Here is a 15,322-nt window from a genome sequence, read left to right on the forward strand (position 1 = left end):
ATGTATGTGGGGAAAAAAAAGGTGCCTACAGATATGACCATCCTGTTATTGCTTCTTGACTTCTTGACTTCAGCGTTTGCCTCTGTCCTTAACCCCAGCTGCTAAGGAAGCAAAGGACCACATTTGTTTGCAAATGGAAACTGTACTGACGATCATGCTTCCATATTCCACAAGGCCTGTCCTGTTTAAAGACGGCTCATGAATGACAGAATTTCCCAAAGGAATTCTGTTGAATACCTTTATCTGCAAGAGCTAAAGCGTCCTTCCAACTGATTTTCATGGGATATTTATTTATGCAACGCTCATCAACAGGCCTTATAGATACCTAAACCTTTGTAATAACTCAAGCCTTGTCTGTCCAACTTCGGAAGCAAATCGAGGAGTATTAAACTACACTGCAGTTATTAGTCAATCCCACCACCATGGAGTCTGTTGAAGGTCGTTATAGAGGTAACAATGATTATATACTGTAGTCTCAAACTCATCTTTGAAACAGACTGACTAACAGTGAAGTATTTGCTAAAATATAGCCCTTTGAGCTCGAATAAAATGGTAGGCAACTGTTGTTTTTTATTCCTTGAGAAACAGTCCAATTAAGTGCCTGATTTGCTTTGTTCCACATGGCAAGCTTCTGACTTTGAAACCCACAAGTTTCTTCATAATATGATTGAGACATCCAAAAACGCTGACTAAAACTAATCATTTTCATCCAAACGAATGATTGGCCAAATCTGCTATCAGTCACTATGACTATGAGGCCTGCAATGGTCAGGAAGGGTTCTATTCCACAATCACAGGCCAGTAAATAGTGATTTCACCACATGGAATAAATCATTGCAGATTATTGAACAGAACACACATTTTGCCTTAAACGCAACAAATAGCCCAAATTATTTAGCTGCAAAATACTAGATACTCAACAGTGCATAACATGGCCACTCTTACTCCTTTACCTTTATTTAGTAGTACAAGTTTGTTGTATGATTTCTATGTACTTCAACTACACCATTATCTGGTCTCTGAGTGACACTGTTTGTTTTGGGTGGCGGCTTAAGGAAACTGGCCAAAAAACAGAAGGAGACAGCCAACAGCAGCACCCAGCGGGAGATGGGGCCGGTGGGCACGGCTGACAAGAGCACCACCAAAGTCAGCACTCTGCACAAGGACGACCCTTTCTCCACCAGCAGCCAGGACCTCAATGGTTTCAGTGAGTCAAGCAGGATCTATTAATAAAATTGCAAAATTCCCAAAGTTCCTCAGAAGTTTTTCAGAAATCCCGGTCTCTACCAATTCCTGTCAGTCCTAGTCTGTTTTCTCTTTGGTCTCTCTTCCCCCTGTTCCACTCCTATTACCCTAATTTACATGCATGGTGTTACCCTTGTCTGGAGTTTAATTCACACTTAATCTCACATTTCCGTGTGCTGTTCTGTTTTCTTTAAAGGTTATCTCCTTTAAAGTCTGCTTTGTGTCCTCCTTTGATCACCACATAATAATTAGCCAGGCATCTGTTGGTTTAACAGCTGGTTTGTCATTCTCACTGTCTTTACCATACTGGATGACCATATTCATGTAAAGTGCAACATATCCTCAAATACTTCAGCATTAAACCATAGTGCACTTAAGAGTCACATCTCAGAATACAACATTAGAGGTGGGTTGCAAACACTTCAATTCAGTGTAATCTGAATCCACCAACGTATTATGGCTCTGTTTACAATGTTCTTAGGCACCCACCCCGATACAGCAGTAATGACCATGAGTGGATGCCAATTGCTCTTCTACAAATGGATTCCATTTCAACTCCAAATCAAGTTACTGAAAATACTTTTCAATAACACACTTCAGCGAAAGGCGAATAAGGTTTGGCCATTTTCTCCAAGCTGTAGGTGTGGTCCAGCCTGCTGTGTGGCAGTAGTAATTATGAGGGCCCTCTGAGAAGCTTTTTCTGGAGAAAAGGTCACATTGGCTTCTAGGAAGAGATTAATTTCAAAGTCCAGGTCAGCTGGAGAGAAAAATCGTCTAAACTAATATGTACAGTAATTGCCTTCATCACACTGTCCATACTTCACCTCTGCATCTAACCCAACTACAAAAATTCCCTATTAGCTTTTAAAACTTAAGAATAAAAGGAGAATGTGCCATGTATGTTATTTCTGTAATGATTCTGTGAGGAAACAAGTCCATCGTTAACTGAATTGTACTATTTTGGTCGTCATGTATTGTGTCAGTTCCCAAATCCCCTGAACATCCAATTTCTCTTTTCGTTTTTTGATCCAAAAGGTCCGTCAGGATAGATTTTCCTCCATCTTGGACATTTTTGAAAAATTTAGAAAAATGTATTCTCTTGAACCATAGGTCTAAATAAAACCAAATTCTATATGTAGGCCCATGGTACATATTATAAGTTAGTATGACAAAAGCGTTGGTTAAGATTGCTGAGTTACTGATAAACCAGAAGATCAGATATTATGTGTCCATTTAAATCCACTTCACAATGGCTTATCAACTTAACTTTTTAGGGTCATCAAAGACATGATGCCATGATGAACCAAGTTAGTTTAACATTAACATCTTAAAAAATAAGGAAACTATTAACAATTAACTTTAACTATGTAATGCTAATACTTTAAAATAATAATACAAAAATATTCTCATCGACTAAAAGTCAGATTCCCTTCAAATTTGGTATCATCACAATAGTCCCTAAAAAGTTTGAGAAAATAACATTGATGCATTCAAAGACGGCCACACTATACCAGTAGATACATATTAGCACATACGCTAATATGCTAAACATGCAGTGCCTTGGGAAAGTATTAAAACCCCTTGATTCTTTCCATATTGTTACATTACAGCCTTATTGTAAAGTATATTTTTTTAAATCTCAATCTACACACAATACCCCATAATGACAAAGCAATAACAGGTTTTTACATTTTTTAGCAAATGTATAAAAAATTCAAAGTGAAATATAACATTTACATATGTATTCAGACCCTTTACTCAGTACTTTGTTGAAGCACCTTTGGCAGCGATTACAGCCTTGTGTCTTCTTGGGTATGACGCTTTAAGCTTGGCACACCTGTATTTGGAGAGTTTCTCCCATTCTTCTCTGCAGATCCTCACAAGCTCTGTCAGGTTGGATGGGGAGCGTTGCTGCACAGTTCACAGGGTTCAAGTCTGGGCTCTGGCTGGGCCACTACAGGACATTCAAAGAATGGTCCTAAAGTCACTCCTGCGTTCTTTTGGCTCTGTGCTTAGAGTCATTGTCCTGTCTCCCAGTCGTTGCCGCTGAAAAACATCCCCACTGCATGATGCTACCACCACAATGCTTCACTTTAGGGTTGGTGCAAAGTTTCCTCCAGGCTTGGCATTGAGGCCAAAGAGTTCAATATTGGTTTCATCAGACCAGAAAATCTTGTTTCTCATGGTGTCTTTAGGTGTCTTTTGGCAAACTCATAGTGTAACAGTTGTTAAAGTACTATGTGAATTTCACCAGGTTCATATATGAATATGTCATGTTGATTTGTTATTATGCATGCCTGCATCCTGGGTGTAGGGGAGTGTGTACTTACGTTTTGCCCTGCGTGCTTGTGCTCAAATCATTTTGATGCACTATGATGCACGCTTTTTCTGTCATCTTCAGAAAAGTTTGATTATTTTAAGCACGAAGTCATACACACCGTGTTTTGTTCATGAATAATGTTGTATATTCAAAGGTTACTCATAGGTGGATGGTATTGTTAAGATGCACTTGTAATTGTACTTTTTAGGATGATATTGTCACGGTTTTCTTGCGGTGAAGGAGAGTCGGACCAAAATGCAGCGTGGTAATTTTGATACATGTATAATAACAGAATAAACACGAACAATACAAAAACAATAGACGTAACATGAAAACCAAAACAGCCTATGCTGGTGCAAACTAACACAGAGACAGGAACAATCACCCACGAAACACTCAAAGAATATGGCTGCTTAAATATGGTTCCCAATCAGAGACAACGATAATCACCTGCCTCTGATTGAGAACCACTCCAGACAGCCATAGACTATGCTAGATACCCCCACTAAGCCACAAACCGAATACCTAACAAAACCCCAAGACAAAACACACCACAATAAACCCATGTCACACCCTGGCCTGACCAAAATAATAAACAAAACACAAAATACTAAGACCAGGGCGTGACAGATATCAACATTCTGAATTCAACATGTGGTTAATAGCTAGCTAAGGTACAGTGCCTTGCGAAAGTATTCGGCCCCCTTGAACTTTGCGACCTTTTGCCACATTTCAGGCTTCAAACATAAAGATATAAAACTGTATTTTTTGGTGAAGAATCAACAACAAGTGGGACACAATCATGAAGTGGAACGACATTTATTGGATATTTCAAACTTTTTTAACAAATCAAAAACTGAAAAATTGGGCGTGCAAAATTATTCAGCCCCTTTACTTTCAGTGCAGCAAACTCTCTCCAGAAGTTCAGTGAGGATCTCTGAATGATTCAATATTGACCTAAATGACTAATGATGATAAATACAATCCACCTGTGTGTAATCAAGTCTCCGTATAAATGCACCTGCACTGTGATAGTCTCAGAGGTCCGTTAAAAGCGCAGAGAGCATCATGAAGAACAAGGAACACACCAGGCAGGTCCGAGATACTGTTGTGAAGAAATTTAAAGCCGGATTTGGATACAAAAAGATTTCCCAAGCTTTAAACATCCAAAGGAGCACTGTGCAAGCGATAATATTGAAATGGAAGGAGTATCAGACCACTGCAAATCTACCAAGACCTGGCCGTCCCTCTAAACTTTCAGCTCATACAAGGAGAAGACTGATCAGAGATGCAGCCAAGAGGCCCATGATCACTCTGGATGAACTGCAGAGATCTACAGCTGAGGTGGGAGACTCTGTCCATAGGACAACAATCAGTCGTATATTGCGCAAATCTGGCCTTTATGGAAGAGTGGCAAGAAGAAAGCAATTTCTTAAAGATATCCATAAAAAGTGTCGTTTAAAGTTTGCCACAAGCCACCTGGGAGACACACCAAACATGTGGAAGAAGGTGCTCTGGTCAGATGAAACCAAAATTGAACTGTTTGGCAACAATGCAAAACGTTATGTTTGGCGTAAAAGCAACACAGCTCATCACCCTGAACACACCATCCCAACTGTCAAACATGGTGGTGGCAGCATCATGGTTTGGGCCTGCTTTTCTTCAGCAGGGACAGGGAAGATGGTTAAAATTGATGGGAAGATGGATGGAGCCAAATACAGGACCATTCTGGAAGAAAACCTGATGGAGTCTGCAAAAGACCTGAGACTGGGACAGAGATTTGTCTTCCAACAAGACAATGATCCAAAACATAAAGCAAAATCTACAATGGAATGGTTCAAAAATAAACATATCCAGGTGTTAGAATGGCCAAGTCAAAGTCCAGACCTGAATCAAATCGAGAATCTGTGGAAAGAACTGAAAACTGCTGTTAACAAATGCTCGCCATCCAACCTCACTGAGCTCGAACTGTTTTGCAAGGAGAAATGGGAATCGAGTCTCTCGATGTGCAAAACTGAGAGACATACCCCAAGCGACTTACAGCTGTAATCGCAGCAAAAGGTGGCGCTACAAAGTATTAACTTAAGGGGGCTGAATAATTTTGCACACCCAATTTTTCTGTTTTTGATTTGTTAAAAAAGTTTGAAATATCCAATAAATGTCGTTCCACTTCAGGATTGTGTCCCACTTGTTGTTGATTCTTCACCAAAAAATACAGTTTTATATCTTTATGTTTGAAGCCTGAAATGTGGCAAAAGGTCGCAAAGTTCAAGGGGGCCGAATAGCTCCTCGAATGATCCCAGTCCATCCTATTGTGCATCTGTTGTAGAAAGAGGCGACGATTCTCAGAACATACTGTATGTGCTCTACAAATGTTTTATTTCCTTTTGGACGCAGGTATGTGGTTTTATCTATGTAAAATATGTTATGTATAATGAGAGGCTGAACACATTTTTGTATTCAAAAATCATTTTGATGCACTATGAGAGAAAGAGGCGACGATTCACAGAACATATGTGCTCTACAAATGTTTTATTTCCTTTTCGATGCAGATGCAGGATGCAGAGAGTGAATTCTGCTTAATTAAAACTACCTGATCTCCAAAGTCCCACATCTATAGTTTCAATCAACCACACAAAACGCAGAGTTACAGCGGTGCAGTACAGCACCGGTTACAATAGCAGGCTGTCATGTGCCTTTTACTGAGGTGTGGCTTCCGTCTGGCCACTACCATAAAGGTAGTGGTGGAGTGATGCAGAGATGGTTGTCCTTCTGGAAGGTTCTCCCTTCTCCACGGAGGAACTCTAGAGCTCTGTCAGAGTAACCATTGGGTTCTTGGTCATCTCCCTGACCAAAGCCCTTATCCGATTGCTCATTTTGGTTGGGTGGCCAGCTCTGGAAATAGTTCCAAACTTCTTTCATTTAATAATGATGTAGGCCACTGTGTTCTTTGGGACCTTCAATGCTGCAGAAATGTTTTGGTATCCTGCCTCAGATCTGTGCTTCGGAGCTCTATGGACAATTCCTTCGACCTCATAGCTTGGTTTTTGCTCTGACATGCACTGTCAACTGTGGGACCTTGTATAGGCAGGTGCGTGCTTTTCCAAATCATGTCCAATCAATTGAATTTATCACAGGTGGACTCCAATAAAGTTGTAGAAAAATCTCAAGGATGATCAATGGAAACATGATGTACCTGAGCTCAATTTCAAGTGTCATAGCAAAGGGTCTGAACCTGTTTTGCTTTGTCATTATGGGCTATTGTGTGTAGATTGCTGATGGAATCGTTATATTTAATACATTTTAGAATAATGCTGTAACGTAACAAAATGTGGAAAAAGTCCAGGGGTCTGAATACTTTCCCGAAGGCACTGTACTTTGTTTTTGGGGTGGGGCATTTCTGTTTCTGGGAGATGCTGAGATAACGCAAATATCCTTTCGTAGGATATATGAAGTGCAGGCTTATGGGGTCCATTTGAATTCAAAATAAAATGTATTGTAAAAATGAAATATAAAGTTTTAAAAAATTTATAGAATTGTAAGCAAAAAGAATGATATCAAAAGCAAAACAAACAAACTGGCAAGCAAGTTAGAGAGAGCAAAACTAATTTAAAAGCAAGAACAAATTATTTGAAAACTAATGCTAATATAGTTTTCAGGTATACCTCTCCAAATTTTTTTTTTATATAACCTTTATCTAACTACCGTAATTTCCGGACTATAAACCGCTACTTTATTCCCAGGCTTTGAACCTCCCGTTTTTTACAATGACGCGGCTAATTTATGGATTTTTCCCGCTTTCAAAATAACTGAGCACCGTCACATAATGCCGTGTTTCGTTAAAGCCTATTTATTTTTGTTACAAGCCGTGTTTCGTTTAAAGGCTGTGTAAAGTTAATTTGTTTCAATGTACCGGTAGGCACCTGTGGCTTATAGACATGTGCGGCTTATTTATGTACAAAATACATATTTTTTAAATAATTCAGTGGGTGCGGTTTATATTCAGGTGCACTTTAATAGTCCAGAAATTACGGTAGGCAAGTCAATTAAGAACAAATTATTTACAATGACGGCCTACACCAGCCAAACCCAGATGATGATGGGCCAATTTTGCACCGCCCAATGACGGCCTGTTGGGATACAGCCTGGATTCAAAACAAGGTGTCTGTATTGATGCCTGTAATTCTGACATGCAGTGCCTTAGACCACTGCGCCACTCTGGAGCCCCAACAACCAACCCTATTGAATCCCTTTCACCTATGCTATTGCCTGCAGTTACTACATGTAATGGCTAAGCTTCCTTAAACTAAAAGGCCACTTCTATAAACGTGTAAATACAGGTTTGGTTCCTTACTCATTTCCATAGATAAAGCGAGAGTTGCTGATGTAGTTCAAATGTATTTAGTACTCACAAGTTAATTGTCCCTTGTTTATCACACAGATTCCAGGTTGGTAAGTAGTGAAAGAAAGCATTATAATCCAGATGACGTTAAACAGGTTTCAAGTGATTTGATTGGCAAAAGGTAAAATCCCAAAGTACTAAATATAAGTAGGAACATGCTAATTAAATCCAAAAGAAATGGGAGCAACATCCAAATGAAATCCAAACAAAAGAAACAGTAGAAAACTGAAGCTCTACTATGCATCTTTCATCAGGTGCAATGACCTGTCCTAATGAGTTACTGACAACATCTTTACCCTTAACCCCTTCATTCTGCATTTTACAGGCAAACTATAGGTGTCACAATAGCACCCATAAAAGGCTTCTAATATACAAATGTAACTAAATGAACAGTTTACATACATTCCTGTACAATAATACGCATGTTCTATACATTTATAAATATTTCATAAATCAACCATAATAAGTTCAATACATTTTCTTTCTAACACTGCCGGTTAGGTCGACTAGTTTTGGAGTGGCGGTTCATTCTAACCCAACCGCTTGAGACAAACACTTTTTGCCTCGTCTCCATTCGTCCACATGGTTGCTGACTGCGCTTTGCTACCACTGACAAAAATAGTGAAGATGGGCCTTTCGTTTTTGTAATAACCCCAAAAAACAGATACCATGGGAGAACCTATTCATGTAAGTAAATACGTTTTGAAAATGTAAAAAGAAAATGATGTACTATTAGCTAAATAGCTAGCTAGCTACCTACCTACCGTAGGCCACTTTGTAGGCTAACTCCACTGAGCTGCTAGCTAGTTAACTTTACACACTGTTTAGTGAATTAATTGTCATCCACTAGCTAACTTCCTATTAGCTAGCTATCGGGATGTAATCATTGTTAATTAAAAACACAGGCTACAAATGCATTTGTAGATGACAGTGAAATTGCAGCTCCAGATGTCAGTAAAGAGACAGTTTAGGCTAGTACTGCTACTAAAATATTATCCAGTTCCAGTCCCTAGAGGGGAAAACTAGAGAAAGCAACATAGTAGTCAGTGCTGTCTTATTTGAGTATAATGAAAGCCTGTTTCTTTGTTTTGTTTTCTGTCCTCAGATATGGAAAGCTGTGAAAGCCTATTTGCAGAATAAAAGAGATCGGTTCCAATGAATGTCTCAAGAGACTAAGGGTATATACTATATCCCATGGACTATACTATGCAGAGGTGTAAAGTACTTAAGAAAAACAGACTTAAGTCATTTTTGGGATATCTTTACTTTACTATTTATATTTTTGTCAACTTTTACTCCACTACATTCCTAAAGAAAATAATGTACTTTCTACTCCATACATTTTCCCTAACACGCAAAAGTACTTGTTACATTTTGAATGCTTAGCAGGATAGGAAAATGGTCTAATTCACGCACTGAAAGAGAAAATCCATGGTCATCCCTACTGCATCTGATCTGGCTGACTTACTAAACACAAATGCTTTGTTTGTAAATTGTGTCTGTGTTGGAGTGTGCCCCTGGCTATCTGTAAATTTAAAAAACAAGAAAATCGTGCTGTCTGGTTTGCTTAATATAAGGAATTTGAAATTATTTTTACTTTTGATACTTAAGTATATTTTAGCAATTACATTTACTTTTAAGTATTATTTAAAACCAAATACTTTTAAAAACTTTTACTCAAGTAGGATTTTACTGGGTGACTTTCACTTTTACTTGAATCATTTTGAACTAGTGTCAATATTGATTAATCACAATCCTGCAATAAAGAGGGCAAGGGGTTATGTCTCCAATGTCAATGTTTGTGTCGTATTCTCAATTGAACATTTCCTTTTTGTTTAGTTGTAATATCGACTATCTATTTTATTCGATTGTTTGTCTCTCTCAGTATATCAGCCATGTGAATGCATTTTTCATCTTATCATATGGCATGCATCGCCAATGCGGCCATAGGCCTACATGGCATTTTTGACTTTATGGGCAGGTGCAATGCACCCCTTGTCATCTGAAGCAGAGAATAGCTAAACACACATATTGTTTACTTGTTGATCTATATGTTCTCAATTTAAAATGATACCAGAAGACAATGTATGAGGAAAACCATACTCCAGATTTTATACATGCCTTTTAAATGCTGACATATGCTGTGACGTGGTAAGGTTGGACCAAGGTGCAGAGAAGAGACCAGACGAGGAATCAGTGGTTAAGGATAAACATAATGCTTTACTGAGAAACGGTAGCCGCAGGATCGGAGTACGCTTGAAAAAGATTGTTTAAAAAATAAACACTAAGTCTCACACACACACACACACACACACACACACACACACACACACACACACACACACACACAGTAAACAATTCAAGCTTCTGCAAAGGACCACAGAAAACACATGAAAACTCATGAAATAATAAGACACACCTGAGTCCAATAATAGTCTCTAGGGCGGTCTCTGCCGGCCTCTGGTGCCAGGAGGAACCATGACATATACAATTGTTTAGTACAAATCCAACCCTTGTAATTTGGGTGCAGTATGAAAACAAGGAGATGACAATTAGGCTGCAGGAGATGAACATTACAGGTAACATATTATGAGGTTAATTTGATTCATTTGAGCAATCTTGCAGCTGTGTTCGTAGATAGAACAACCATAAACTATGTATCACTGATCCTGGATAAGCTAGAGACTGGGCTAACATAGCTAACGTTTTAGTTAAATAATATGCTCTTTTATCCACATTTATTTTTAAATGACTGTGAAAACCAGCATGCTGCAGCACATTTCAATGGGTAAATAGCATTCTAAAAGGTTGTTTGTTATCAGTTCTTGTTTTGTTTACATTTTTAGGCCTTGTGACGTCATCACTTTAACTCTGTGTATCCTGCTTTTTGATTGGTTTAGAATTAACCTTCACTCCAAAACTAGTGGACCTAACCAAAGGTGGTAGCTGCAGGCAAATGTGCCAAAATTCGCAATCAAATAAACTGGCTGTGAAAACAAAGAAACAGATGGTGAAAACAAAGTACTGAATAACCTAGCGAAAGTCAGTAACAGCAGGCTTGAGCGTAGGCGAAAAGGATTGAATAGGTTTTGTTGTTGGAAAGGTTTAACTGAACACGATTAAATAACTGTTTGAGTTTTTCTTTTGCTTTAAAATTATTTTCTTGCAGGTATTTGTTTTTGCATTTGATATAATTTTTGGTGTTTACAATTCTATAAATGTTGCTTTATGTTTTTTTATCTCAACATTCATTATTTCACTTTTCCCTCAAAATATAATTATACATTTTCAACTTCAATGTATTTTATTTTGAAGTAGTAACTACCAACTTCAATGACCTTTAACTTAAAATGAAAACATACCCACTTGCTAGCTAGCTACAGTGTTTGAGTCATGTCAGGATACTATAGCAGTAACTTTTGATCAAGTGGACTTTGTCTCATGCAAATGAATGTTAGATTTAAATTATGTAGACAAACGTTGTGAAGCATTGCGATTAGTATATCTGTATAATCACATATTATTGCCCTATCTTGTGGTCTGAACATAGTGAAAAGTGGACATTTTAGTCTGCAAAATTAGAAACCGGAAATGTATTACAACTGTGAGAGTGTATTTTTTGGAATACTAAAGTGGAGTGTGACAAATGAGATTTAAAACCAAATGGTAATGTTTGACTAGTTGTGTTATCCAACTGATCTTGTGTCCCTTCGGTCATCCTGTGAACTAAAATCCATAATTTCCCATCTAATTTGGTCATATATCAATGAAGAGAAAGTCTCTTGAGACATGACAAAAAAATCCCTGCTCCATCACATGCAGATGTTGGATCTTAATATGACCCATTTCATCCAGGAGGATAATGATCCTGCAGCAGGAGGATTTGAAAGGATATTTCATATTTAGAATCACCACCAGGGGCAGCTGGAAGCAGTGTTTGTTCTTAACTAACTTGCCTGGTTAAATAAAGGTAAAAATAATATATATATATATATTGGTTCAAATCTGGCCCACTACTGACCTTTGAATTTTTGGAACTAGTCATTTCCAAACTGCGCAAAAATATAAACATAACATGCATCAATTTCAAAGATTTTACTGAGTTACAGTTCACATAAGGAAATATGAACCCTCAGACAATCCCACAGGTGAAGAAGCCGGATGTGGAGGTGCTGGGCGGTAGTGGTTACACGTGGTATGCGGTCGTTATGCCAGTTGGACGCCCTGCCAAATTCTCTAAAATCATGTTGTAGGCAGCTTATGGTAGAGAAAATTACATTAAATTATCTGGCAACAGCTCTGTTGGACATTCCTGCAGTCACCATGCAATGGCATGCTCTCTCAAACCTTGAGACATCTGTGGCATTGTGTTGCGTGTCAAAACTGCACATTTTAAAGTGGCCTTCTATTGTACTGCGTCATGATCAAATCAAAGTGTATTTGTCACATGCGCCAAAAACAACAGGTGAAATGCTTACTTACAAGCACTTAACCAACAATGCAGTTTTAAAGAAAATAGCTCCCCCCCAAAAAGGTAAGAGATAAGAATAACAAATAATTAAAGAACAGCAGTAAATAACAATAGTAGGGCTATATATAGGGGTACCAGTACAGATTCAATGTCAATGTGCGGGGCCCCCGGTGTCGAGTTAATTGAGGTAATTATGTACATGTAGGTAGAGTTATTAAAGTGACTATTCATAGATAATAACAAAGAGTAGCAGCAGCATGGAGGGGGGGGGGGGGGAGTGCAAAAAATGTGTAGCTATTTTATTAGCTGTTCTGGAGTCTCATAGCTTGGGGTAGAATCTATTTAGGAGCCTCTTGGACCTAAACTTGGCGCTCCGGTACCGCTTACTGTGTGGTAGCAGAGAGAACAGTCTATGACTAGGGTTGTTGGAGTCTTTGACAATTTTTCTGTTATAGAGGTCATGGATGGCAGGAAGCATGGCCCTGGTAATGTACTGGGCCGTAAGCTCTACCCTCTGCAGTGCCTTGCGGTCGGAGGCCGAACAGTTGCCATACCAAGCAGTGATGCAACCCGTCAGGATGCTCTCGATGGTGCAGCTGTAAAACCTTTGAGGATCTGAGGACCCATGCCAAATATTTTCAGTCTCCTGAGGGGGAATATGTCTTGTCGTGCCATCACCACGACTGTCTTGGTGTACTTGGACCATGTTAGTTTGTGGTGATGTGGACGCCAAGCTCTCAACCTGCTCCACTACAGCCCCGTTGATGAGAATGGGGGCGTGCTCGGCCCTCATTTTCCTGTAGTCCATAATCATCTCCTTTGTCTTGATCACTTTGAGGGAGAGATTGTTGTCCTTGCACCACACGATCAGATCTCTGACCTCCTCCCTATAGGCTTTCTCATCGTTGTCGGTGATCAGGCCTACCACTGTTGTGTCATCAGCAAACTTAATGATGGTGTTGGAGTCGTGCCTCATGCAGTCATGAGTAAACAGGGAGTACAGGAGGGGACAGAGCATGCACCCCTGGGGGGCCCCCGTGTTGAGGATCAGCATGGAAGATGTGTTGTTAGCTACCCTTACCACCTGGGGGTGGCCTGTCAGGAACTCTGAGCTCTAGTCAATGAATAGCATTCTCACATAGGTGTTCCTTTTGTCCTGGTGTGAAAGGGAAGTGTGGAGTGCAAAAGCGATTGCATCATCTGTGGATCTGTTGGTGTGGTATTCAAATTGGAGTGGGTCTAGTGTTTCTGGGATCCTGTTGTTGTGAACCTTTCAAAGCATTTCATGGCTACAGATGTGAGTGAGATGTGAGTGCTACAGGTCGGTAGTCATTTAGGCAGGTTACCTTAGTGTTCTTGGGCACTATGGTGGTCTGCTTGAAACATGTTGTTATTACAGACTCAGACAGGGAGAGGTGACTCGCTTTGACTTGCCTCGAAGTGAGCATAGAAGTGATGTAGCTCGTCTGGTAGGCTTGTGTCACTGGGCAGCTCTCGGCTGTGTTTCCCTTTGTACTCTGTAATAGTTTGCAAGCCCTGCCACATCCGACAAGCGTCGGAGCCGGTGTAGTATGTTTTGATCTTAGTCCTGTATTGGCACTTTGCCTGTTTGATGGTTTGACGGTGGGAATAGCGGGATTTCTTATAAGCTTCCGGGTTAGAGTCTCGCTCCTTGAAAGCAACAGCTCTACCCTTTAGCTCAGTGCGTATGTTGCCTTTAATCCATGGCTTCTGGTTGGGGTATGTACGCACAGTCACTGTGGGGACGACGTCCTCGATGGACTTATTAATAAAGCCAGTGACTGTTGTGGTGTACTCCTCAAAGCCATCGGAAGAATCCCGGAACATATGCCAGTCTGTGCTTGCAAAGCAATCCTGAAGTTTAGCATCTCCTTCGTCTGACCACTTTTTTATAGACCGGTCACTGGTGTTTCCTGCTTTAGTTTTTGCTTGTAAACAGGAATCAGGAGGACATAATTATGGTCAGATTTGCCAAATGGAGGGTGTGGTAGAGCTTTCTATATCTCTTTGAGTGGAGTAAAGGTGGTCTAGAATTGTTTCCCTCTGGTTGCACGTTTAACATGCTGATTTCAGTTTCCCTGCATTAATGTCCCTGGCCACTAGGAACACCGCCTCTGGATGAGCGTTTTCCTGTTTGCTTATGGTGGTGTACAGCTCATTGAGCGTTGTTTTAGTGCCAGCATCTGTGGTGGTTTGTAGACAGCTACGAAAAATACAGATGAAAACTCTGTAGGTAGATAGTGTGGTCTACAGCTTATCTTGAGATACTCTACCTCAGGCGAGCAAAACCTTGAGACTTCCTTAGATATCGTGCACCAGCTGTTGTTCACAAATATGCATAGGCCTTCGCCCCATGTCTTACCAGATGCTGACATCATGCTGTTTAATCAGCTTCTTGATATGCTTCACCTGTCAGGTGGATGGATTATATTGGCAAAGGAGAAATGTTCACTAACAGGGATGTAAAGATATTTGTGCACAATATTTGAGAGAAATAAGCTTTTTGTACATATGGAACATTTCTGGCATTTTTTTTCAGTTTATGAAACATGGGACCAACACTTCACATGCTGCGTTTATATTTTTTTTCAGTCTATATAAAACGACGGTTGCTAACATGTATGGCTGCATTTCAGATACATTTGTGTATATTTGAATGTCGCAGTGATATGACTTAAGTCTATAGCTTTGAGCGAGCGAGAAAACATTATTTTAAGATAGCGAGCCCTGATCCCAATGACTTGACTGACCCCTCACGGAGAGAAAGAGAACTGCTCCTTTTTAGACAATCACGAGGCTCATTTGAATTTGAATTCTCCGCAACAAAAGAGTGATAAAGTTAAGTTTCCCTGCATTAATGTCC

The 15,322-nt window shown here is 39.7% G+C and overlaps 1 protein-coding gene across 4 annotated transcripts in view; it reads left to right on the forward strand.

Annotated features, from left to right (window-relative positions):
- The window catches only part of LOC109890760 (receptor-type tyrosine-protein phosphatase T-like), a 484,190-nt gene that overhangs the window by 344,891 nt on the left and 123,977 nt on the right, over positions 1 to 15,322 (forward strand). For all 4 annotated transcript variants that reach the window (XM_031824663.1, XM_031824659.1, XM_031824662.1 and 1 more), the window contains one exon: positions 1,056 to 1,207. In XM_031824663.1, the coding sequence (XP_031680523.1) occupies positions 1,056 to 1,207 (152 nt within the window). The remainder of the gene's footprint in view (positions 1 to 1,055; positions 1,208 to 15,322) is intronic.

The sequence above is a fragment of the Oncorhynchus kisutch genome, linkage group LG5 (assembly GCF_002021735.2).
Source record: "Oncorhynchus kisutch isolate 150728-3 linkage group LG5, Okis_V2, whole genome shotgun sequence".
Lineage (NCBI taxonomy): Eukaryota > Metazoa > Chordata > Actinopteri > Salmoniformes > Salmonidae > Oncorhynchus > Oncorhynchus kisutch.